The sequence below is a fragment of the Homarus americanus genome, unplaced genomic scaffold (genome assembly GCF_018991925.1).
Source record: "Homarus americanus isolate GMGI-L3 unplaced genomic scaffold, GMGI_Hamer_2.0 scaffold24694, whole genome shotgun sequence".
NCBI classification, from domain to species: Eukaryota; Metazoa; Arthropoda; class Malacostraca; order Decapoda; family Nephropidae; genus Homarus; species Homarus americanus.
In genome coordinates, this window is record NW_024732780.1 from 6,178,901 (window position 1) to 6,203,897 (window position 24,997).

Sequence of the window (24,997 nt, forward strand, 5' to 3'; positions counted from 1 at the left end):
ATCATGATCAATTGTTGTGTCATCTATGACCTCACCCCTTCCTGCTGGGGACTGGCGTGACTGTTCCCAGGTGCCTCTGAAGATGTCCCCAGTTGCCTCTGAAGATGTCTTGAATAAAGACGAAAGCGCTATGTGTGGTCTGGGGTCTGCGAGTTTGTTGGCCAAGCTGGAATGGGCCATGGAAGAATTGGAGAGGGCCAAGGAAGAAATAGAGAGGGCCACGTTGGAGAACCTGAAATTAAAAGAAGAGATGGCGAGATTGAAGGGGGAGGCGGGACAGGGAAAGCCAGTGTCTGACGAAAATTCAAGCGAGTGGAAGGTTGTAAGGAAAGGGAAGACCAAACAGGTGATGAAAAAACACACCAAGGATACGTCAACAACGACATCAGCAGCTAAGTGTACCAACTCGTTCAGTCCCTTGATAGACGAATTGGACGTTAGTACAGTCAGGGACAGGGCTGACAAGGAAGGTATAAAAACTTTAATTGTTGGTGACTCACAGGTAAGGTACATGGACAGGGCCTTTTGTGGTAAAAACATAAATAGGATGAGGGTGTGTTTGCCAGGAGCTGGGGTGGGGGATATAATTGACAGGATGAACAATATCTTGTCTGGTAATGGGAACAAACCCATTATCTGCCTCAGTGCAGGAGGCAATGATATTGGCCGGTGTAGGAGGGAGGAGCTTCTTGATAAGTTCAAGGCAGCTATAGATCGTATTAGGACTAAGGGAGGGATCCCTATCATATGCTGTGTCCTGCCTAGAAGCAGAGTTGGCAGTGAATGGTTGTCAAGGGCAGTTGGTGTCAACGACCGTCTTGACAGATATTGCAAGTCAATATCAGTCCCATTCATTGACAACTGGGACACCTTCTATGGCAGAAGGGACCTTTATGCTAGGGATGGGGTGCACCTGTCTAGGGATGGAGTAGCAACCCTGGCTGGGGCTCTAGAGGGGGCAGTTCAAAAGATATCGAAGTCTTTAAACTGCTAGGAGAACATATGAGCATGGGGGTGGAGGAGAATGCAGTGGGAGCGGGTAAACAAAGTGAAAGATTACAGGGAAATAGCGTTAGGAATGATGACAAAACTAAATTAGACAGGGAGTTTAAAACTAAACGCGGTAAGGGGAGGACTCAGAACACGACTAACTTAAATGTATACTACGTGAACAGTAGAAGTATGAGAAACAAAATGGATGATATTAGGGCCTTGGTATGTACCGAAAAAATCGATATAATAGCATTCACTGAAACATGGATCAACCTAGACTCACGTGAGTTACCGGTCGAATACCAAATTGCGGGTTACAAACTGTTCCATACCGATAGGCAGACCAGGAAAGGAGGCGGAGTAGCAATCTATGTTAGGGATAATCTGAAGTGTGAAATAAATAAGGAAATAAAAACCGAGCGGAATACAGAAACAATTTGGATAGAATTAATCGACGGTAGGGAAAAATTTATCACAGGAGTAATATATAGACCTCCCAATCTTGATAGAGTCAATGAGCGACTTATCTGGGATGAAATGCGCAGGGCTTTCATACACAACAAAGTCTGTATAGTAGGCGACTTCAACCTTGGCCAAATAGATTGGATTGACCTTACAGGTAACTCAGAATCAGAGGATTTTCTCGAGACGATCCAGGGCTGTTTTCTAAGTCAATATATAACTGAACCCACCCGGGGTAATAATATACTCGATTTAGTTCTGTCAAACAGAGAAAACCTCATTAGCAGGGTCAAGGTAGGGAACGAACTTGCAAACAGCCATCACAAAGAAATTCGATTCCAGTTAGATTTTCAGGGCAGACGTAAGGAAAATTCCACTGAAGTACCAGATTTCAGAAGGGCAAACTTTGACAGTTTAAAGAGGCAGCTGAGAGAGGGGGTGTCGCTCTTGGCCGTGAACCTGACAGATGACACCAACCTGATAACGAGATCTGAGATTGCCGAGTTCCACGACAATTTAAATAATGAGTAACTTAATGCGCAAAGGCAGAACATACCATACAAAAAACTCAGATCAGACAATAATGACCCTAAGAGGATAAATAATTATTTAAAGAACATCATTGGCCAAAGGAAGGCTATAGGTAGAAAGATAAATCGTGGCGAAATTTACCTCCGGGATTATTATAGGGTATTGGCGAGTAGGGTTAAAACCGAGATAAGGAAAGCCAAGAGGAATAATGAGGCAAGGATAGCAAGGGAGGCGAAAACAAACCCCAAAGGATTCTACCAAATGTATCAAACTAAAACACGAGAAAAGATTGGACCAATACGGTCAGATACCGGCGAGCTCACTGATAACGACAGAGAAATGAGCAATAATTTGAATAAATATTTTTCAACAGTTTTCACCACCGAAAATTTAAACATGATACCCGGAGCACCGACTCTATTCAGAGATAGTGCAGAAAACAAATTAAGCGAGATAGTAGTGACTAGTAACGATGTTAGTAAGCAAATAGACAAACTAAAGCCTAATAAGTCACCTGGTCCCATTGAAGATGTGCAAATTATGAGAATTAAAGGAAGAGCTTACGACATATTTACCAACGGGAATTTGTCTTAAAACGGGTGCATTTGGAATCTTAGAATCCCGCAATGGGTTTTCGAGAGGATCAGTCTCCTCTCCTCTACAACTATGATGATCTCAGCAAAATTGATTAATTAAAACAAATTTAAAGTCTGGAAGCACAGGGTGATCAATGATTTTGTATGCAGCTTCTGGCGGGACGTTCATGTCTAACTAATCTATTAACATTCTTTTCATCATTTTCAGATCGGTGGACGAGGGGCGCAATTATGATGGTATATCTCGACTTTAACGAAGCCTTCGACAGAATTCCCCCACGAAGGCTAATTAGAAGGTGAAAACACATGGCATCAAAGGTAATATCCAGCCAAATGGATTAGAGGCGTGGTTGGGATGACGAAACAGCGAGTGAGCATTAATGGCACTAAGTCCCATTGGAGCAACGTCACAAGTGGAGTTCCCCAAGGCTCAGTACTTGGACCATTATTATTTATTATATACATAAATGACATAGATATCGACATAGACAGCAACATAAGCAAATTTGCTGATGACACTAAAATAGGACGTGTTATTAAATCTGACGAGGACTCCTCAAAACTACAGGAAGATGTAAAAAAAATTTTCGAATGGTCTGAAAAATGGCAGATGAAATTCAACGTGGACAAATGTAAAGTACTCAGTATAGGAGATGTAAACAGGGAAACCAGATACCAGATGAACAACGATGCCATAGAGAAATCCGACTGCGAGAGAGATTTAGGAGTAATGATAAATAGGAACCTTAAGCCAAGTAAACAATGTGTTTTTGCTCGTAACAAGGCTAATAAAGTACTTGGGTTCATACAAAGGAGTGTTAGTTACAAGACTAGCGATGTCATCCTAAAACTGTATCTTGCTCTTGTGAGACCACACCTAGATTACGCAGTTCAGTTCTGGTCACCGTATTACAGAATGGATATAGAATCCTTCGAAAGAATTCAGAGGAGAATGACAAGACTAATCCCGGGCATTAGGAACCTTGAGTATAGAGACAGGTTAAAGCATCTTAATTTGCACTCCCTCGAGAGAAGTAAAGCGATGGGCGACCTGATAGAGGTGTTTAAGTGGAAGGCAGGGCTAAACAAAGGGGACATTACAAAGGTACTCAAACTATCCAACCAGGAGGGAACTCGTAACAATGGTTATAAATTAGACAAATTTAGATTTAGGCGTGAAATAGGTAAACACTGGTTTGGAAACAGAGTAGTGGATGAATGGAACAAGTTACCAAATATCATCATTAACTCGAATACACTGAATAGCTTCAAACATAGGTTGGATGCTTATATGAGCAATAGGGGCTGGGTGTAAACGGGACTGCCCAGTATGGGCCAATAGGCCCGCTGCAGTTTCCTCCATTCTTAGGTTCTTATGTTCTTATGTGACCTCACCTAGGTACCTTCTTAATCCCGGATAATCCACCAACCGAAAGTTTGGGACTCTGACCATATTGTGATTGTTTTTTGTTTCCCAATTTAGGGTGAACCTGATTTCTTTGTGATCACTGTTACCTAGTTCTTCCTCTACTGTGATATCTCTGATAATATTTTCTTTATTTGTTAATACTAGGTCTAATATATTGTCACCTCTAGTAGGTTCTGTAATTAGTTGCTTCAAAAAATTGTCCTGTACTGCGTCTAGGAAGTCTTCATTTTCATAGTCACCTACAATGTTGTCCCAGTCAATATTTCTGAAGACGAAATCCCCCATAATGCACAGGTTGTTATATATTGCTGCCCTACTCATTTCCTGCCATATGGGCTGAGCTGCTTCTTTGCCCAGACTTGGGGGCCTGTATATCACTCCCATAATTAGTTTTCTCTTCCTTCCGTGATTTCTACCCATACAGACTCGGTTCCTATTTCACCCTTTATTGAATTATTAATAAAACATTTTAATGTATCCTTGACAAAGAGTGCGACCCCTCCCCCCTGCCTACCTTCCCTGTCCTTGTGAAAAAGGTTGTACCCTTCTATGTGGTACTGTGATAAAAAATTTTGCTCGCCAGATTCATCCAAGTTTCGGTGATTGCTATGACGCCTACATTCTCGATATGTACAACCGCTCTCAGCAAGTCTATTTTATTTCTAACGCTCCTACTGTTTGTATAATATACATATAAACCTAACCTTCCCTGGTCCTCTTTTTCCCCTTGTCCTGAGTAACTAATTTTACTTCCCAGGTCCTGCTTGTTTTTTGACTCCCACTTTCCCAGACCTCTCTCTACTGGCGAAACCCCCCCCTTTGGAGTGACAATTTCATGCTCCAGGGATGCAGACAACGTCTTTACCCCTGCACGAGACAAGTGTACTCGTCACGACTGTACACAGCCTTCACCACAGCTGCTACTTCACCCTGCTGTTCGATTCCAACTCTGGTTGTGTACTCATTTGGGGCTCGTGGGCCGATTCCCCATTCTTTCACTATTCGGCTGTCAACTCTGGGCACCTTCTGTACTCCAGCTACTACCGCGGCTGCCACGTCATCGCCATTTTCTCCACGCCCTATCCATCGTCCGTGGTCCGTGCCCTGGCATCTCTCCTGTGTGGCAAGACATCGCCCACCAACGCCAAGTGAGGAAGCTGCCCTGGACCTTCCCCCTGGGAGCGGACCACCGCTTTACCAGAACATTCCACCGGGCTGGTTAGGAGGAAGATTCATCTGCAAACCATAGGAGATACCTGTACTTTGTCATATTGATTGTTTTGTTTCAAGTAATTGTTTGACTCCAGTGCTGTTTATTTAATATTTGTGTGAGTGGTGTCGTAGTTAAAGTATTGTGATTATTTTCGTAGTAAAGAGATGTTAATCTCTAACGATTGTTTGTTACCCCTTGGAAACCCATGGTTCTTGACTTCCCTTTTGTAAGATCCTGATTAGGTTGGCAAGGGATTTATATCCCAAAGTTCAGGCCTTTACATAGAGAATAAAAAATGGATTACCCCTTAATGGGCATGTCCCTTTCCGTATATATAATTTATCTTTTGCTGCAAAATAGATATTTCTCATATGAAAAATTCGTAATTACCCTACGTTTTGCTCTGATTTTTCAAAAATACCCTAACGCCCTACTATTCAGGAAATGAGGGTGAATTACCCTCCGCTTCGGGTAATTACCCTATGGTTGGCAACACTGTCTCAGAGATGTGGAGAGTGGTTGACTTTTTTGTTCTTGCTTCAATTTGGTTATCACATGCTGTTTTAGCAGGAGTAAAAATGAATATTCTTTTCTTTCAGTTCTTTATTTATACTGTATGAATGCATGTATGTAATATATACAGTGCGTTAAAAAAAATAAGCTTTAGAAAAATTACAAGAAAAATAGCATTCGTCACATTTTAGTGATATTTGACAAATCGACAATTCTTCTAAGTATATTTTGTATATTTTATAATTATTTTTATATATTTTCAACTCATCATTAAACATGCTTAATTTAGATTAACAAATATGTGTCGCAAAAAAAAAAAAAATTCCTCCTTTTGGAAATTTGGAAATGGCCAACCTACCTAATGGTAGGAGGTCTCTGACGGTGGGACAGTGAAGGCAATAGTGTTGAAGGGTGTAAGCACTGAATTCAATTGTATTGAAGCAGTTTATTTAGCCAGAAAAACACAGATACAGAGTGGATAATAATAACACTATTAACATGGCTGAGCCAGTTGAGAACCTGAGCTCTCTTTTAGGCACCTGATATATACTATACATTTATCTCAAGGAAGTATTATGTAATATTTAGTATCATCTGGAATAGTACAATAGCATGGTGGTGATAAGAACATCTCATAATGTTACCACGGTTATCACTTCAATATTTATTAATTTTATTTATTTAATTTTTTTTTTTAGTTTATTTTTATTTATTTATTTATATATACACAAATTACAGTGGAATTGAAAAACATAAGTATAATGGGGGAGCAGTACAACATGGGTTGTACAGTAATAAGGTTGAACAAGAGGACAGAATTGTCAGGATTATGTCTAGTTGGCAATTATGTTTATTGCAATGGTAATTACTTATCTATTTACATGATAATTTCCGATAAAACGGTTTTGATGGCACAATAAAAGCAGGTACTGTAAATATAGTAGGTATTACAAGAAATATTAATACTTGGACAATAGATATTTTTTAAGAGATGATTTAAAGGAAGGGAGCGTAGTCTTTGCTCGGATGGGTGGGGGAAAGTTGTTCCACACCTTCACACGGTGATATTTTATGGAGGTCTGGGACTGAGAGGAGGGCATGGGGTAGTAGCTCTGGGTGCCTTAAGTTGTATATCTGATTATTCCGGAACTGGAAATAATTATTGTCAAGCAAGTGATTGATAGATTTGTAAACAAAGAGGGCACAGCAGTAGGTGTTAATATCTTCGAATTTTAACATTTTCAATATAGCAAATTTTTCGTTTGTGTGATCTGTTTTTATCAAGTAGGTCATTGTCCGTACAACTCTCTTTTGTGCAGTAACCAGAGATTATGTTTTTGAAGACCCAGAGGCCCCCCATAGTGTGTGACAGTGCATCAGGTGTTGGTAAACAAGATCATGATAGATTTCTTTCGTTGCTGTGAGAGTGAGTGACTGTTGAGTGTGATACATGATACTGCACTGTTTATTGACTTTTCTGTGAATGGCTTGTATGTGGTTTCTCCAGTTAAGATTCTCATCAACAATAACTCGGAAGAATTAAGTATTTTGTTCGCGTTTGAGGACTGTATTACCATGGTACAGGGGGTCCAAGTCTGGGGGTAAGTTTTTCCTTCTGTGAAAGATCGTGTAGTGGGATTTCTCAAGGTTTAAGGTCAGTTTATTACGTATTACCAGGTCCTGACTTTAGTCAATTCAATGTTCATAGTTCTCATCAAGAAATGGAGGTCTGAGTTGCTGGCATAGGGATTACTATCATCTGCAAATAAGTTGTATTTTATGAGTGTGCTGGCGTGGACTATGTCGTTTATGTACAACAAAAACAGTACTGAACCCAGAATGGAACCTTGGGGGAAACCATACAAGATTGGCAAGGAATCAGATTGGTGATTATTATAGCAGACATACTGCATCCTGTTGGACAGATATGAGGTAAACCATTTGTGGGACAGGCCCCTAACGCCGTAATGTTCAAGCTTTGAAAGGAGGATGGTATGGTATGGGACAGTTGCAGAGTTTAGAGGAAGAGAAGTGCAGGTCATCCCCCACCTCAGATATTTGCCAGACAGGTTGCATCCTAACCTAATGCGAGCAGATACAACATTATCTGCTGACCATAAGTGCATGTCGACGATACTTGTGTAGATAAGGAAGAAATAAATCATAGTGTTAGATGGATATATTTTCAGCCCGTTCACCATCCCTGCGATGGATTGTAAAGAGAAGAGAGGCTGAACGTATTCCCTTTCAGTAGATCATGCTGGGCTTATATTTTGGCCTGAAAGATCCTGATTGGACAGCCATAATTTTGAGAATCAGTTATTGATTAATCTCAATAGAAAGATTTGCAAATAAACATGTGTAATGCAATGAGTCTCTTATTTTTATCTTTAGGTAACTATTTTTTTATAATTTACTGTGGATATAATTTTATATTTGAGATAATTAATAATTTTGGTGTTACGTTTCACATACAGTGCTTGAGTACTATATGAATGAGATACTTTTTTTTACTTCCACTTGAGTACATTGAACTTTGGATACTTTCAATTCTTCTTGAGTAATCTTTTGCTAATGTAAAAATACTTTTACTTAAGTAACTAAGTTCGGTACTTTTTACAACTCTGCTATGTCGACTGTAAACAAGGTTATCAATGCTGTCAGATGTTGACATGCATGCCAATGATGTCTGCTAAACAGGCTGTAGTGGATACTCGCTGATCAGCCGATCCCACGACGAGTTTCCCTGACAAGTCTAGCTGTCTGGACTGCGCTGGGGTCGGCCAACAGCGACGCTTACTGCCGGTGGACTCGTATATAAGCCCACAGCCTCGCTGTAAAAAGCGCTCACCAGCACAACCGCAGGAGCAAACTTTCATGCGTTCAAAGCCTACTACACTGCCGCCATCAGATCGCTGGTAGATTACAGTGCTCCAGCGCTCATTGGACTGAGAGAAGACCAGATAGCTAAGCTAGAAGTCATCCAAAATAATGCTCTCAGGACCATGCTTGGAGCACCCATGTGGACCAGAATTTGCAATTTGCAAATGGAAACTGAACTACCACCCCTGGCAGTACGAGTCAAGCAGGTGACAGCCGGGCTCCTAGCCAAAATCTGTAGATCAGATAAGCCCACAGCTGCCAAAACGCGAATCAGTGCCTCCCTTCACCTCGACCACAGAGAGCGAGGGGCCACCTGGTCGCACGAGGCAAGAGAGGTCATCCAACACCTGCAAGCAGAAACACTAGTCAAGAAAAACCAAGACACACGAGACAATGGTTACGTAGTTCCTCCACCATGGAGCCATCCACCAGCCACATTCAAAATTACCGACCTAGGCGATAGTAAAGCCAACCTCCAGAAGGAGGACCTCAAAAAAATAACTCTAGAAGCCATAGCCACCGAGACACCGGCTGATGCAGCATCATACTTCACAGACGGCTCGGTGGATCCAAAACATCATACATCCGGAGTGGTCTTCTACACCCAAGGTCAGACCCTCCGATGGAGACTTTCTAATGATTGCTCCACCCTACACACAGAGCTGGTAGCAATCTCAAAGGCCCTACAACACGCTGCAACACAACACAACAAGTCCATCATAATTCACACGGACTCGAAATCGGCCATGCAGGCGCTGCAACACAGTCAACCAAGAGACAACGTCCACATCATAACCTCGATCCTCGCACAGCTACAGGAATTCCAAAGACAAAACCGCCCAGTCGTCTTACACTGGATTCCCAGTCATGTAGGGATCGGGGGAAACGACGTGGCAGACGAAGCAGCCAAGGCAGCCACACGTTCTAGTAGCGTACACATTCAAGTTCCAGCAAGCGTGCAACAGATCAAGAATCACCTCAAAAAGACTAGCAAGTTCCACATCCAAAAGAGCTTCCTTCACGCATTCAATGCCGGTTCCCAATCAGCCAAATGGTACCTGGCGGCTACAAAAGGGGAACCACCTTTCGCGGACAAGAAAACACCAAGACAAACCCAAGTCAGCCTTCATCGACTATGACTAGGGTACAAGTGCTCCTGGCAGATGATCGGAAATGACGTCATGGAATGCACCTACTGTCAGGAGCCAGCAGCCAACCCACTTGAACACTATCTCCTCGACTACGAAGTCACACAAAGTCTCCGAAACAGAATTCAAAACTTCCAAGAAGCACACACAACACCAGCGGCCACTCTAACCCGAAAGGCCCAAACAAAGCACATTCACCACCTTCTCCGGGTCATCACACGATACCCACCACCCAGATAGCTTAGAAAGTATCCTCTCTCAGCAAGTGCGGACCCCAGTTCGGGGGGCGCGCCACTCCAAAACTGACCACGTCCAAGAGTTGGGGTTGGTGGTAAGCGTCCACTGATCGGGGGTCTGCTCACACTTGCGACCTGCAGTATCCTTCCATATCTGCAGGTATGACAACCTCCAATCCCAATCTGGTCTGGCTGCTCCAAGAGCTCCAGCCAGAACCACCGAACGGGCCGCCTATAGGCAAAGGTCCGTGTCGGACTACGGTCCGTATCGGACTACGGTCCGACAAGCTCAACAACAACAACAACAACAACAACAACTGTAAAAAGGATTCTACTCAACGCTCTTAAACCAACAAGACCTCCGCATAACAAGCTCCTCACCACACAGCAACTCCCTAGCACTGCATTGTATATATATATATATATATATATATATATATATATATATATATATATATATATATATATATATATATATATATATATATATATATATATATATATTGAAAAATCATAACACAAAGAGCACCTAAAAATAATTTTTATTTTATACATTTATCTTATCCACGTTTTCATTGTGGATCTATACATATACATATATATATATATATATATATATATATATATATATATATATATATATATATATATATATATATATATATATATATATATATATGTATATATATACAGTTGTACCACTTAACGCGGTCAATAAAACCCAGAGGGTTACGGTGTTAAGTGAAAACCGCGTTAAGTGAACAACAGAACATATGGGATTAATTCCAATAGAAACCGGCCCGACCCCCAAACTCCACTTTTTGACGACACATAACTATGTTGTAGTAAAAATAACATCTTAATTTTATGATGGTACATGCACACAATTAATACTTAAGAGAAATAGAGAAATACAGTCGCCAAGTTAATGTCCATTCAAATAATGGACTCAACTCCCTCCCCCTCTTCTCACACTACACTGCTGGCTCTTCCCTCTCTGAGAAATTTTTGGGGGAAAACCACTAAATTTTAATAAATAATACCTCAAACTAAAGTTAGGATAATACAATTGACATTGCTGGATTCCTTGTAAGACCAGGAATATTTTGAATATAAATGTCATATATTTTGCACAAAAGATAACATATTTACTCAGAGTAAACATTTTATCTAAAATTTGTATGTCTAATGCAAAATATATGATGTTTATATTCAAAATGATCACCAAATTGTAAGAATTCCAGCAATGTAAATTATATTCTGCCGGGTAATTTGTATGAATTTTATGAGCTAAAACAAATATCTTCAGTTAATAAAAAAAAAATATTCTTCACGACACTATCTGTCAATCAAAGTACCCCACCTTGCCTCCCCCCCTCTTCCAACCGCGCGGTCAGTCCCAACCCTCCCCCCCACCCCCCACCAATCCTCCCTTCAAGAGAAAGGTTGGGTGAAAAAACTAAATTTTAACATTTTGTATTAAATAATACCTCAGATTAAAGTTAGGATAATATAATTGACATTGCTGGATTCCTTGTAAGACCAGTAATATTTTGAATATAAATGTCATATATTTTGCACAAAAGAGAACATATTTACTCAGAGTAAACATTTTATCTAAAATTTGTATGTCTAATGCAAAATCTATGATGTTTATATTCAAAATGATCATCAAATTATAAGAATTCCAGCAATGTAAATTATAGTCTGACCGGGTAATTTGTATGAATTTTATGAGCTAAAACAAATATCTTCAGTTAATAAAAAAAAAAATATTCTTCACAGGGTAACAGATGGTCGGTGGGTCCCTCCCTCCCCCCACCCCCCACCAACCGTCACAAGGAGATGTGTGGGAAAACAAGAATATTTTACTTTTTAGTCATAAATAATACCTCAAACTAAAGTTAGGATAATATAATTGACATTGCTGGATTCCTTGTAAGACCAGGAATATTTTGAATACAAATGTCATATATTTTGCACAAAAAATAACATATTTACTCAGAGTGAACATTATATCTAAAATTTGTATGTCTAATGCAAATCTATGATGTTTATATTCAAAATGATCATCATATTGTAAGAATTCCAGCAATGTAAATTATATTCTGGCCCGGTAATTTGTATGAATTTTATGAGCTAAAACAGGCAGTCAGGCAGGGTGGAGGGTGGCGGGTGGGGCAAATCTAAAAATAGCTCTGGAGCCGGACACTCACCGCGTATACGTGGAAAAAACCGGCGTTAAGTGAAAGTTCAGCTCTGGCGAGGCACCGCGTATACGGTAAAACGCTCTAAGTGAAACCACGTTAGGCGGGGTAATACTGTGTATATATATATATATATATATATATATATATATATATATATATATATATATATATATATATATATATATATATATATATATATATAAAACGCCATAGCTGAGTTTCCCTTCTCACCTCCATCCTAGTGCGATCCTACATCACGTAAACCCCACAATGCTTACCGGTTTTGCCATGCATTGCAGGTTTAGCAACACTACCGAATATTAGCAGAATTAGCAACTACTTTATAGTCATTATCTTCTACTCAGGCTTTTCATTGCTACCTTAGCGAGACAGGCTTACCACACTACTGAATCGCAATAAGTTTATAATCTTTATCTCTCTGACCACACCACCTTTACAGGCTAACTAATATTATTTAACATTTACAAACATACCAACATTATGTAATTTCGAAAGGATTAATAATTGTGCCAATTTTTTTCCACAAGCGTATCAACACCATCGAAATTGGACAGCTACCAGCATTACTGAAACTTAACAGGCGTACCATCATCAAGGGAATAAACAAGTTGAATCTGAGCAAGAGTGCCAACCGTGCAGTGTGAGGTAAACAAAATGGAAAAGAGCGTTATTCTTCACGCCCTTCTGAGTTTAACACTGACGGGGGAAGACCACGGCCCTCCTCCCTCTCCCCCCTCACCAGGTATTGTAAAATTGTAAAGAATAAGAGACAGTACAGTATATATGAGGAGGTAGGCAGATAGATGGATAGATAGATTGATAAATGAAGAGGTGAGTAGATAGATGAATAGGTGGGTAGATAGATGAAGAGGTGGGTAGATAGAGATATATAGATATATGTGAATAGATGGATAGACATGTGAATAGATAGAGAGAGATACATAGATAGATAGTGGTGTATGTGACTAGAAGGGTAGATAAAGAACATTTTATCAGGTCTAAAGACCTATATAGTATTAGTGATAGCACAGGAATACAAAGTAAGTTATAAAGTACAGACAGTAATATCCAAGTGGTACCTGTGGGCCATATCACAGTCTTCCTGCACCGATGGTGTGTCGGCCATCGGGCACCATACACTTGTGTGGGGCGAGGTCATTCAGGAACGTGCTTCGGGCACTACAATGGCTCGGGATCCCGATGAACTGGGCAGGGTTACTAACATTTCCCTTTCCAGATCGGCTGGAGAGTCCACTGTTACCACAATCCAGGCGTCGAACAAGGATTAACCTTGGGCGTCGAGTACCCCAATAATATTTCTCTCAAACGCGAAAAAAATAAGAATAAATAATAAAAAATGTAACTAAAACAAAAAAAGTAAATTTACACGATCAAACAAATATAAAACTGTTAAGAGGATATTTATTGGATATATGAATTATTATTCTCTTGTCTATTTGCTCTTAAGTTTTCGTCCCCTAGGCCCCGTTGTGGGTCGACCTGTGCTCGGGTGGGCTTTTCCCCATTAAAAAATATGTGTTGAAGATTATAGGAGTTTATTGTAAAGCGTTTTCGATTTACGGAATAGCTAACCCGTGACATCTCGCTTGAGAAGGCAAGAGCGGTACCACTCTACCACCAGTACCTCCGGGGCGGGAAATAAGAATAGCGATGAACAGGGCGTGTCGCTGTCCTTTAAACAGCCCATTTCTCGTTAGCCTTATTCAGAAGAAGGGCAAAGTTATGCAAAAAAAAATGTACGTTTTCACCCTTCTTAAAATATGGCCTTATCTTTTAGCAAGTGGCTACTTAGCCGAGAATTCCTAACCTAACCTAATCATATTTATTCTGTAGCATCGTCAGCATTTCACATTTTTTTTTGTGGTTTGTAAATAATTTAATGTTTAAGAATGTTAATATTATTACATTGTCTTTTACTTCATTCTGTTACCCATACTTGAATATTGTGACCTAGTTTGGTTCTCAGCCGCAGTGCCACTTAAAAATAATTTATAAGGTTTTAAATAGCCACATTCCTTAGTGATGAGGCTGACTAGGCTGATCTTAAACATTGTAATTTCGTTGGTAGTTTGTGCTTACTATACGAAAGTTAGTTATTACACTAGGAACACCAATTAGCGTGTAGTACATAAACATACAGGACGCATTGACATATCTCTACAAGTAGATGTTTCTGTTTCTTCTCTAAAATACTGCTCATTATACTGCTCATCATCCGGAATTATTTAACACTTGTAAATAACTGGCAATCTTTGAATGGACAATATATGGAAACAAAGCTTTCTGTCACCAACAAACTTATTTTCTATCAGTTTTGAATATATTATATTTCAATATATCAAAATTTGGAGGGCGAAAAGGGTATTTATATTCATCTGGAGACGGGACTGTCGTAAGTCTGTGGCGTCACTGAATGACCTTGTAGCGTAGTGTATGTGGCCAGTTGTCTAATTTATCTTGTGTTTGTCTATTTTCTCTTTGTTAGGCTCACATACATACGTACTGTACATGGAGGAGGTCTCGCACTCTTAAGGATTAAGGATGGAGGTGAGAAAGGAAACTCACAATGGCGTTTTCTCTTTGGGAAGTTGCTGCTTAGTAGAGGAGTTGCAGTGGAGGAGCTTCTTTAGAGGAGGTCTTCTCTGCTTAAAAGCGTGGTGTTGTCTACCTTCAGTCAATCAGAACACCGAGACAAGAGAGCCGTGGCTCTGAGGTGAACAAGGAGATTTAGGGCAAGGTATAGTTAAGAAGCGGGAAGTGGGCTTTCCACCTTGCGGAGGCTGGTTTGTGGCTGAACCAGTGACAGACGTCCGTCAGTCCTCCAGGGGCAAGGGAGGTTAGATAAGCTAAGCTAAGCTGGTTTAAAGTGCCATCCAAGGGAATGTGCTGCTTTAAGGATTTGTTGGAGAGTTCCTTCAGGTCCTTGTGTAACTGAAGGGATGTTCCTCGTTTTTAGTGATTGGGGGTCCCACCAGGTCCTTGTGTGAACTGGCAGGATAGTCCCCAGCTTTTCGGTTATACGAGTGGTGTTATTCTCTCGCGTATAATGGTTCTGGGCTACCAGGTGTGTGATATATTGTTGTTTGCCTGTAATGGTTCCGGTAAAATAGGGTCTTGTGTTCGGTGTAGCTTGTCCCATACCGCTTATGCTTGTTTGTGTGTTCTTATGTTAATTGTGTCTATGTTATGTTCGATGTGTATGTCTCGTATTTTTTGACTGTATGGCGGCCTATGTTTTGCTGCTCTTCTTAGTGCTGCATTTTGGACTGCTTGCAGCTTGTGTTTGTTTGTTTTAGTTATTGTGACAAGTGACTCGTGTAGATGTAGCTGTGTTTTGGTGTTTAGTTTTCTAACACGACGGAGTTTGGTTAGTTGTAATTTGGCTTTCGTCAATCTTTCTCTAATGTGTTGGTGTATGGATTTATTTTTGCAATGTATATGATCTTTAGTTTTTGGATGTTGGTTTGGATTTCCCATTTTCTCTCATAGTTGTTAATTGCTTCAGTTTCTCTTCCTGTTCTTATAGCCATCATTTGTTTAGATCTCCCTGGATATTGTATTATATGCGTGATATCGTCTGCGTATGCTATGTAGTCCGACTGCCTTTGGTCTGGTATGTCTGCTGTGTATATTGTGTACAGTGTGGGTGAAATGTTGCTGCCCTGTGACACTCCACTGTGTATGTTGAAGGTTTGTCCAGTGAAGTTATCTATAATGAGTTTGGCTTGTCTGTTGTCTAAGAAGTTGCAGAGAAGGGTTGTCATGTTTTTTTGGTATGTGAAGTTGAATTATTTTATATTTGAGACCTTCGTGCCACACTTTATCGAAAGCTTTTGATACATCTCTGAGAATGACATTGCACTGGTTTTTATTGCTGAGGGCGTTAGCTATTGTTTCGTAAATTAGTGCAATAGCCGTGTTTGTGCCTCGGTTCTTCCGGAATCCATGTTGTCTGGGGTGATATTTGTTTTCCCTGTTCTAGATAGTTTCTGAGTCTGTTGTTGACTATATTTTCTAGTATTTTACCTAGTGTTTCTAATAGGGATATAGGTCTGTAATTTTCCGGTCTTGTTGGGGTTTTTCCCGGGTTTGGGTACGAGTCTGATTTGGGCTGTTTTGAATCTCGTGGGGAAGTGTCCTGGTGTTAGTGAGGAGTTAAAGATCTGTGTAAGTTGTTTTATCAGTGCTGTGGGTATGTTTTGAAGGACCGTTTTGTTTATCTGACTTAGTCCAGGTGCTTTATTTTTAATAACTGGTTATTATGTTTGTTATGTCTTTTGTGGTGAATGGCGAGGTTAATGGGTCTGCACTGTTTAGTATGTTGAGGTCTATTGTTCTTGGTGGTTGCCATTTCTCTGTGTTTAGTGTAAGGTGTGTTGTTACTATCTTTTGTTACTCTACAATATTTTCTGTTTTCTTCTTCTGTCACTTTATATATGTTACTCCAGAGATTTCTGAAAATCAATTCTTTGTCTCCAGATTCTGTAGCCTTTACCCTGTTGTCATCTGTAAGATGGCTGTTATCTATGGAGTTAGTGCCCATTAGGTTTTTTATTTTACTCCAGAAGAGTTTTGGATTGTGATAGTCGGCCTGTGTTTGTGGTTGCTGGTTCCATTTGTCGTTGTGTGATTGTTTACATATTTCTTTCAGTTCTTCCTTCAGGTTTCTGAAAAGAGTTATTGTTTCTTGGTTCCAGCCGTGTGTATTTGTATGTTCTAGTAAGTTATTCAGTCTTGTCTGGATTCTCTTCTGTTCGTGTGTTAATTGTGCGTGGGGTAGTGTACGGTAAGATGTTTTGGGGGTGTTGTTTTCCATGGTTGTGGTGACATTAGTGTACCATGTTTCCAGGACTATGTCAATGTCTGCTGTTTTTTTGTTGTGTAGATGTATTTGTTCGTTTGTGTCGAGTTCTGCCTTAAAACCCTCCCAGTTTGCTCTGTTGAAAGAGAATCTAGGGATGGAGGGGATTTGTATTGGTGATGTTGATAGTGATAATTATGGACAGGTGATCGCTAATGGTGGTTGGTCCAGGTTTCATGTGTGTATTCAAATGGTGGTGTCTATTGGTCAGATATATATCCGGCTTCCCGGTGTTTCCTGCAGCTGTGTAGGTTTCGACATCTGGGCCCAGGTGTGTGATGTTGCCGTTTTCTAATAAGTCGTGTATTATCTTCCCCCTTGGGTTTCTGGTTCGGTGTCCGAGTATGGTGTGTCTCGCCTTAAGTCTCCTATAAAATACGCTGGTGTGTTACGTCTCATTACTTTTAGTAAGTCATCAGTCGGGAATGTTTGTCGTCGGCAAGATAAATATGTTGTTTACTTTTATCCTCTTCACCACTGATCGGCTCGTTAGCCACTTGGGCGATCGGTCACGTCTCTGTTACGCACTGTTGACAAGTACTGGGCATGCACTAGCTCCTGAATGTCCTGAACCTGCCCCAGTGTTGGTCAAGTCTTGTCTTGAAAGAGCTCACATTCGGTGCCGTCACAACACTTCTGGTAGATTGTTCCAAGAGTTCACAACTCTCACTCCGAAAAAGTTTACCCTCACAGTTTTCTGGACTTGCTGCTTCTTCAATCTTGAGTTGTGGCCCCTTGTGGGGCGAGCGTCCGCCAGCTCCAAGTAAGGACACTCGACGGAGTAGTGCCCCTTGAGAGGCTTATACACCTCAATTAGGTCACCCCTTGCCCGTCTGCAGTATAAGCTAGACAAGTTCAGACGCTCCAATCTCTCAGGGTAGCTGAGGTGCCGAAGTGCTGGCACCAGCCTGGTGGCCCTCCTTTGAACATTTTCAACCAAATGACAGTCCCTAGCATATCTCGGGAACCAGACGGGGTGACAGTACTCCAGATGGGGAAGCACTTCACTTTGAAGATCGTTACGAGGGACGGACCGTCTAAATATCTGAACGACCTTCTTATAAGACCCAATAATTTATTTGCCTGATTTACCTTCTTCTCGCAATGGCCCGAGAACTTCAGCTCATTGTCAACATACACACCTAGGTCCTACTCACATACAGTCTCAACTAGTGCAGTTTCTTCATCCCGTTGGGACATATGATACGCCTCCTTACCGTTGGTATGCCCCAGGTGCATCCTCTTACACTTCGTGACATTGAATCTCAGCAGCCATTTCTTCGACCATTCCTGGAGCCCACAGAGGTCCTTCTGCAGTTCTTCACCGTCCGCTTGGTTCTTAATTTCCTGAAATAACTTTGCGTCATCGGCAAACATTTGTATGGAGGAGTGTATAACGTCAGGCATGTCATTTATGAAACAAACAAACAACAGCGGGCCCATTACACTGCCCTGTGGTACCCCGCTTGTGACAGGTACGGATGATGATTTCGTGCTTGCAGTCATGTAAAAAGTCTTCTATCCACGCTAGGACATTTCCCCGAATTCCGTACCCTTCCAGTTTGATTTTCAGCCTTTCGTGGGGTACACTGTTAAAGCCTTGGCAAAATCTAGGTAAATATTGTTGATATTACCACCCCGTTCCAGAATATGCGTCCAAATATCCAATACCTTGAGCAATTGTGTTAAGCAGGAGCGCCCTGGCATAAAACCGTGTTGGCAGTCCCTTACAAGGTTGTTTCGTAGCAGATGTTCCATCGCGGCATCTCTGTTCATACTCTCAAGTACTTAACATATTATGCTGTCAGGCTTACCGGTCTATAGTTGTTCGTGGAGTGACGATCGCCCTTCTTGAAGATAGGACTCAGATAAGCCACTTTCCATTCACTGGGGACCTTTTGTTCATCCAGGCATTTACAAAACAGGATCTTCAGGGGCTCGGCAAGCTCGTTGCTCAACTCTCTTAGCACTCAAGGATGTACCATGTCAGGGCCGGGACTCTTATGGACCTTTAGCCTGGACAGTTTATTTCTATGTGGGTCAGTGCTGTGTCGAACCGTCTGTCCTCAAACGCAGGAAGGTTAATCGCATCCTCTCTTGTGAACACCGAGGAAAAGAAGCTGTTCAATGCCCAATTGCTATTGGGCCTTTAGTTGTATTGATCTCGACTGCTGAGAAGTTGGTTTGGAAGTTGTCTATGAGTTTGTATTTGATGTTTCCTTTGATGGCTATTGCTGCTCCGTCGCTAAATTCTTCGTGTATGTTCTGTTGATGTGCGTAATAGTTGAAGAGTTTTATTTTGTCATTGTTTTTTCGTCTGTGTGACCTTATGAGAATTATGTCTGGGTTTATGTTGTTGTAAATGTTTGTTAGTTCTGTTTTTCTTGTATGTGTCCAGGCCAGGACGTTGTGTTGTATTATTTTCAGTGTTCTGTTTTGCGTAATCGTGGGAACTTGGTGCGTGTTGTTTGGTTGCTCGGGTTTCTCCGGGGTAGTGTCTCTGTCTCTCTTCCTTCAGTCCTGTTCTTATTTTCTTGAATTTCGTTGGGTCTACCCTCTCGATTTTATTATGTTTGCTGCTTTTCTTCCTCCACGTATTAGTGTTTCTATGAGTCCCTCTTCTACCCTGTTATCTTCGTATGTGTATTTGGTTGTTCCTTCTTGAATGTCTTTTAACAGTCTCTCATTTGTTACTGTTGGCTGGGAGGTGACTGAGTAAAATCTGAGTCCTCTGCTTTCTTCGGCGTCGGTTGGCCGTTGACCAATGGGGATCTCTCTACGTTGTTTTACTGATGGTGGCTTCGCTGATTGGTCGGTTGTGTTCTTTAGGGTCTCGTTGTGTGTTGTGTTAGTTGGGAGTGAGTTGTTTCCATTTCAGTCTCTTCTCCTGTGTAATCTTCGTGCTGTGTTATTTTATCTTCCCTTTCTTTGGTGGTGATTCCTAGACTGTTTTCGGTTATTATTTGGAAAATGTCTGCTGATGGGGTATCGTCTGGGAAGTTTACCTGTGGTAGGTTGTTCGCTGCAAACATTTCTCTGATAGTTCTTCCGAATGTTCTCGGCTTAGCCACGTTGTTTATGTGGGCATGTATCAGTGCCGTTAGTATGGTGAAGGGTAGACCTTCACTTAGCTCCAGGTAAGTGTTTTCTGCATTGGCTTTATCTTTTGTTTTTTCTAACACTTTAGAAGTGGTGTCTTGCAACTTTGTTGTTGCAGCATAGGTTTTGGTTGGGTCAGTTTCTATTTGTTTGTTCGACTTTTCCTTTTTCTTTCATGTCTTTAATGATGTCCTTCCTTACTGGGCAGCGTGCTGCCAAAGTACGGTGATGTCCTTTGCAACTCAGACATTTTGGGTTTTCTTTGCTGTTACACTCCCTGAATGTGTGCCCTTCAGCTCCACATTCCGAGCAGAACTTTTTGTCTTTATTAGGGCAATTGGCTGATACGTGGTTATAATTATAACATGTCCAGCAAAGTGTTATGGGATAGAAATTATCTTTTTCAATTTGGTGTTTTGACAGGTGGTAGTGGGAGATGGAGATGGAGATGTCATTTTCTAGTGCCTTCTGAGCCATGGCGATTTCTATGAATCTCACTTTCATCATCGTTGGAGCCCTGGGGAGCAGTACCACCTCTTCCACTTTAGCCCATGTGTTTTTGTCTTCTATTTCTCGCGATATTTCAATTGGTGAATTGTTAGTAATGGTGGGATGGCTATTTCCAAGTTATCTCTTTTAAGTGTATCTATCGATTCAGTCGATAACATGAGATCGACATCCTTTTCTTCTACCCAAAGAACTATGAAGGAGTCCTTTGCTTCTATTAGTGCGGCGAATTTGATTCCTAGGCGTGCGCATAGGATTGTGCCTGACTCCTCTTTTCTTCTTTTCGGATACTCCTCCCCGAAGGGAGCGCACCCGAATCCTGTTACCCGTAGTCCTGGTCATTGCTGCGTCGTTCTCGTTGTCATGCGTCCGGAGAGGTGTGTGTGTGTGTGTGTGTGCGTGTATATGTACGTGTGTATGTATGTATGTATGTATGTGTGTGTGTGTGTGTCTCCCGGTGGCCCCGTAAGGCGCACCTACTATCCTAGTGTTAAAGCTGCTCGTTTATGTGAGGCGCGAGCCTAGTGTACCTAATTGGAGGGAGGGGAGGATGAGGGATAGCGACCCCCTCCCTGGGTGGACCCGTACGATCACGGTTATCCAGGAAGGCTCGGCGGTGGTATTGGCTCCGACCCCCTTTCCTTTTGCACAAACTCCTGGGAGGAAGGTGAATGCTTACAGGGGGGACCTGAGGACGAATACACCTCTGAGCCTGCAGGTCCCCAGGCCAGAGCGAAAAGAGGAAAGACTGAGTGGGAGGGAAAGACCCCAAACCACGTCAGGACCGACAGCCGACAGCAGCCCTCCAGCAGGAGTGTGGGTCACTCACACTATCCGTGGGGAGTTCTGCTGCCTCTGGCAGTCCAGAGCGCTCGCGGGGGATATCTGGTTTCGCTGTGCCCTAGTAGGGGCGATCAGGCTTGTAGTGGTGGTCTAATGCGTTGTCCGTAACAGGCGGGTCGCCATCAACAGGCTTCCAGTGGTGGTCGGTTACCAATGATATTACAGCTACTGGGTCAGAGACAAACGCTGGCTGGCTTTGGCAGTGAAGGGTCTTGATAGAGGTCCGATCACGACGAAGGCTGGCTGGCGAAGGCTGGCTGGCGAATGATAGTGATGATGATTCGAATCGAATCGATGGGTGAAGTAAAGTGTAAAGAGATCTTGATGCTGGTGCGTAGATTGGTGGTACGGGAACTGGACTTGAAGAATGAAGGTGGAGTTTGGAGAGACTTGGGGTTGGTGGAAAAAGAAAGGCGAGGAAATTGGAAAGTAGTAGTAGGGTGTTACATCTTGGGGCTCAACCCAAGTGCTTCTGTTTTCTCATGTTTGTGTTTCAGCTAATTTTCGTCTTGCGTGTTATATTTATGTCAGGTGTTTGCATGTTTAACAAGTGTTGTCATTTTATTCCTTACATTTTCGTGTCTTGTGTCCTAGCCAATGGTGAGGAGTCTAGGGCAGGTACTTGTGTTTCTGCTAAGAACATCCCGTCTTTTTATGATCTAGTGTTGTAAGTGGTAGGGCTGCCAAGGTTGTCACTGGGGTAACGTTGCATCTTTCAATAGAGTGGAGTTGGTGTGGGTTCTAGGGCTCTTCTTTTACTGCGAGGGAACCACGAGTGTTCTCTTCTTCCGTCTTCTGTCTCTTCCATCCATTCTTTGATTGGTCCTGGCTCTATTTCTTCTAACTTTGTCCATATTCTTTTTGAGTGTTCGTGTAGGTAAACGTTTAGGGGTTCTATTTGCGCTCGTTGGTGTAGTTGACGGTTGGTGACTATGTCAGGATATCTGATGTTATATACATCCCTTAGGGCTAAGTTTTTAATTGTCTGCAGTTTCTTTATGTTTGTTTGTTTTATTGCATGTAGGGGAATTGGTGGATATACTAGTCGGGATTGGACATAGGCTCCATATAACTTTAACTTGTTTTTTGCTGACAGGCTTCTGAAGCGTTTTAATTTAATTACCATGTTTCTGGTTTTTGCAAGTTTTTCGGTGATGAATGTTTTGTAGCCTTTTGTTGTTATCTTCAGCCCTAGGACAGTGCCTTCCATGGCATATGGAATCACTTTGTTGTCTACTATAATGGGGTCTTTTTTCCTTTTAGCGATTGGGATTATTTTGAACTTGTTGGTGTTCGTTTGTATCTTCCACTTTTTTTCGTACTGGTTGATGTTCTCTATTGCGTTGGCAGTATGTTGTGCCATTATTGCTGTTGATTTGCCGGGGTATGTGATGATTTGTGTGATATCGTCTGCAAAACTTATGTATTCACTGTAGGGAGCTGGTTCTGGTAGGTCTGCTGTGTAGATATTGTACAGCGTGGGTGAAAGGACACTGCCTTGGGGGACTCCACTTTTCAGTTCTATGGGTGGTCCTATATAGCTGCCAATTTGTATTTGTGCCGTGCGGTCGTCTAGGAAGTCACAGACGATTTTTTCTAGTGGTTCTGGAAGATTTAATTGAAGCAGTTTAAATTTTAATCCTAGGTGCCATACTTTATCGAACGCTTTCTTAACGTCTCTTAGTACAATGTTGACTTGGTTTCTTTCTGCCTTCTTGTTGGCTAACGTTTCCGTGATTATGGCTAGTGCAGTATGTGTTCCCTTTTTTTCAGTGAATCCATGTTGTCTGGGGTTTAGTAGTCCGTTTTCACTTCTGTGTTTTCTGATTCTCTTGTTTATTGCCTTTTCAAATAGTTTTCCTATAACTTCGAGTTGAGAAATCGGTCTGTAGTTAATTACTTGAGTGTGGTCTTTGGCTGGTTTCGGTATGAATATGAGTTTTGCGTTTTTAAATGCATCAATGAAGTATCCACTTGCCAAAGCTGAGTTAAATATTTCAAGGATGCCTTGTGTGCAGTTGTTGGGTAGGTATAGGATCATATTTCTTGTGATTTTTGTAAATCCTGGTGCTTTTTCTTTCGTGTGCCTGATGTAGTGTAGCAGTTCTCCTTCTGTAATTGGTTCTATCGGGTTGAGCCTGGTTTTGTCCACCACATGGTATGGGGTTATCCTGTGTATCATTTCAGCCATTTCTCTGCAGATATTTTCGTGTTCCTCATCAAATTGCTCATTTTCTTCTTCTGATATTTGAAATACTTTTTCCATTCTCTCTATTGTTTTGGGCGAGGCATGGGATATTTATATCACTCTGCCGGATCAAGAATCGAAATGCAAAGATGAGAAATTCTGCCGATTGGCTAAGATGAAGGCGGCAACTTTCCAATCACCGCGCAGTTCGAATGCTAGGGCTGATTTGTGGAACTCGCCGCTGGTTGGCTGGTAAGCGGACGGCTAGTGACCAATCAGCAGTTGTAGGGGAGAGTATCCACTACAGCCTCACCCTTACAAATCCCCCATTGGTCGGGTGGTGTAACGACTATTAGTATGGCCTTGTGTCACAAATATAGATTGATATTACTTTACTCAAAACACCATGTCAGTTAAACACTTAATTTGTTTATTTAAGTTTATTGAACTGTTCTCTAATGTTGATATTTGTTGTACATTTTAATACAATTAGTTACAAAGAAATTTTTAATTTAGGAATGCCTTAAATGTTTTCGTTTTCTAAATTGTTATACTAGTAGGTAAGAAAATCATTTAACCTTCATTAACAATACTCGGAAAATTACCTTATATTCTGGTACTCAAATGAAAAATTACCTTAACTTTCCGTACTCAGAGAATGAAAATGACCCAATTTTTTGTACTGGTTCTTTTTACTACAGACTGTTATGAGGTCCTGGGATGTTTTCCTGTGGGCGGGGTGTGGCAGGGCGTTGAGCGTCCCGTGTCCCTCCCGCCCATGTCGCCACACCTCATCACGCCCACGTTCTGCCTCTACACGCCCACAAACCCACACTGTCACGTTAGTGCTAATTTTTGTGTTATACATGTGCGTTTTCTGAATACATGTGGCACCACTGTTATTGTTTACAGACTTTGGTTGACAAATCTTGACTAACACATAAGTAATAAGGCTTATGGGGTGAAAACTAGTCCAACATATCAGGATACCAGGTTCAAGACTCAGTCACGGGTAAGAGGGGAGAGCGTTCATAAAGGCAAGGAATGTCTCCACTTTCATCTCTCACAGGGCGAGAGGCTGCTGCGACTCACCTAGAAAGGTCGACTGCAAGTATGGAGTCGTGTGCCATTGACGCTTTCAACCCCCAAAATATAACAGGTGTTGGGGTGTTATATATATATATATATATATATATATATATATATATATATATATATATATATATATATATATATATATATA

The 24,997-nt window shown here is 41.4% G+C and overlaps 1 protein-coding gene across 1 annotated transcript in view; it reads left to right on the forward strand.

The window, feature by feature from the left end:
• Positions 1 to 24,997, forward strand: part of LOC121868999 (pancreatic lipase-related protein 2-like) — a gene marked incomplete at its 3' end in the record, with an annotated part of 100,689 nt that overhangs the window by 9,308 nt on the left and 66,384 nt on the right. The window contains 2 exon segments of the mRNA XM_042370060.1: positions 12,763 to 12,977; positions 24,456 to 24,595. Of these exon segments, the coding sequence (XP_042225994.1) occupies positions 12,890 to 12,977; positions 24,456 to 24,595 (228 nt within the window).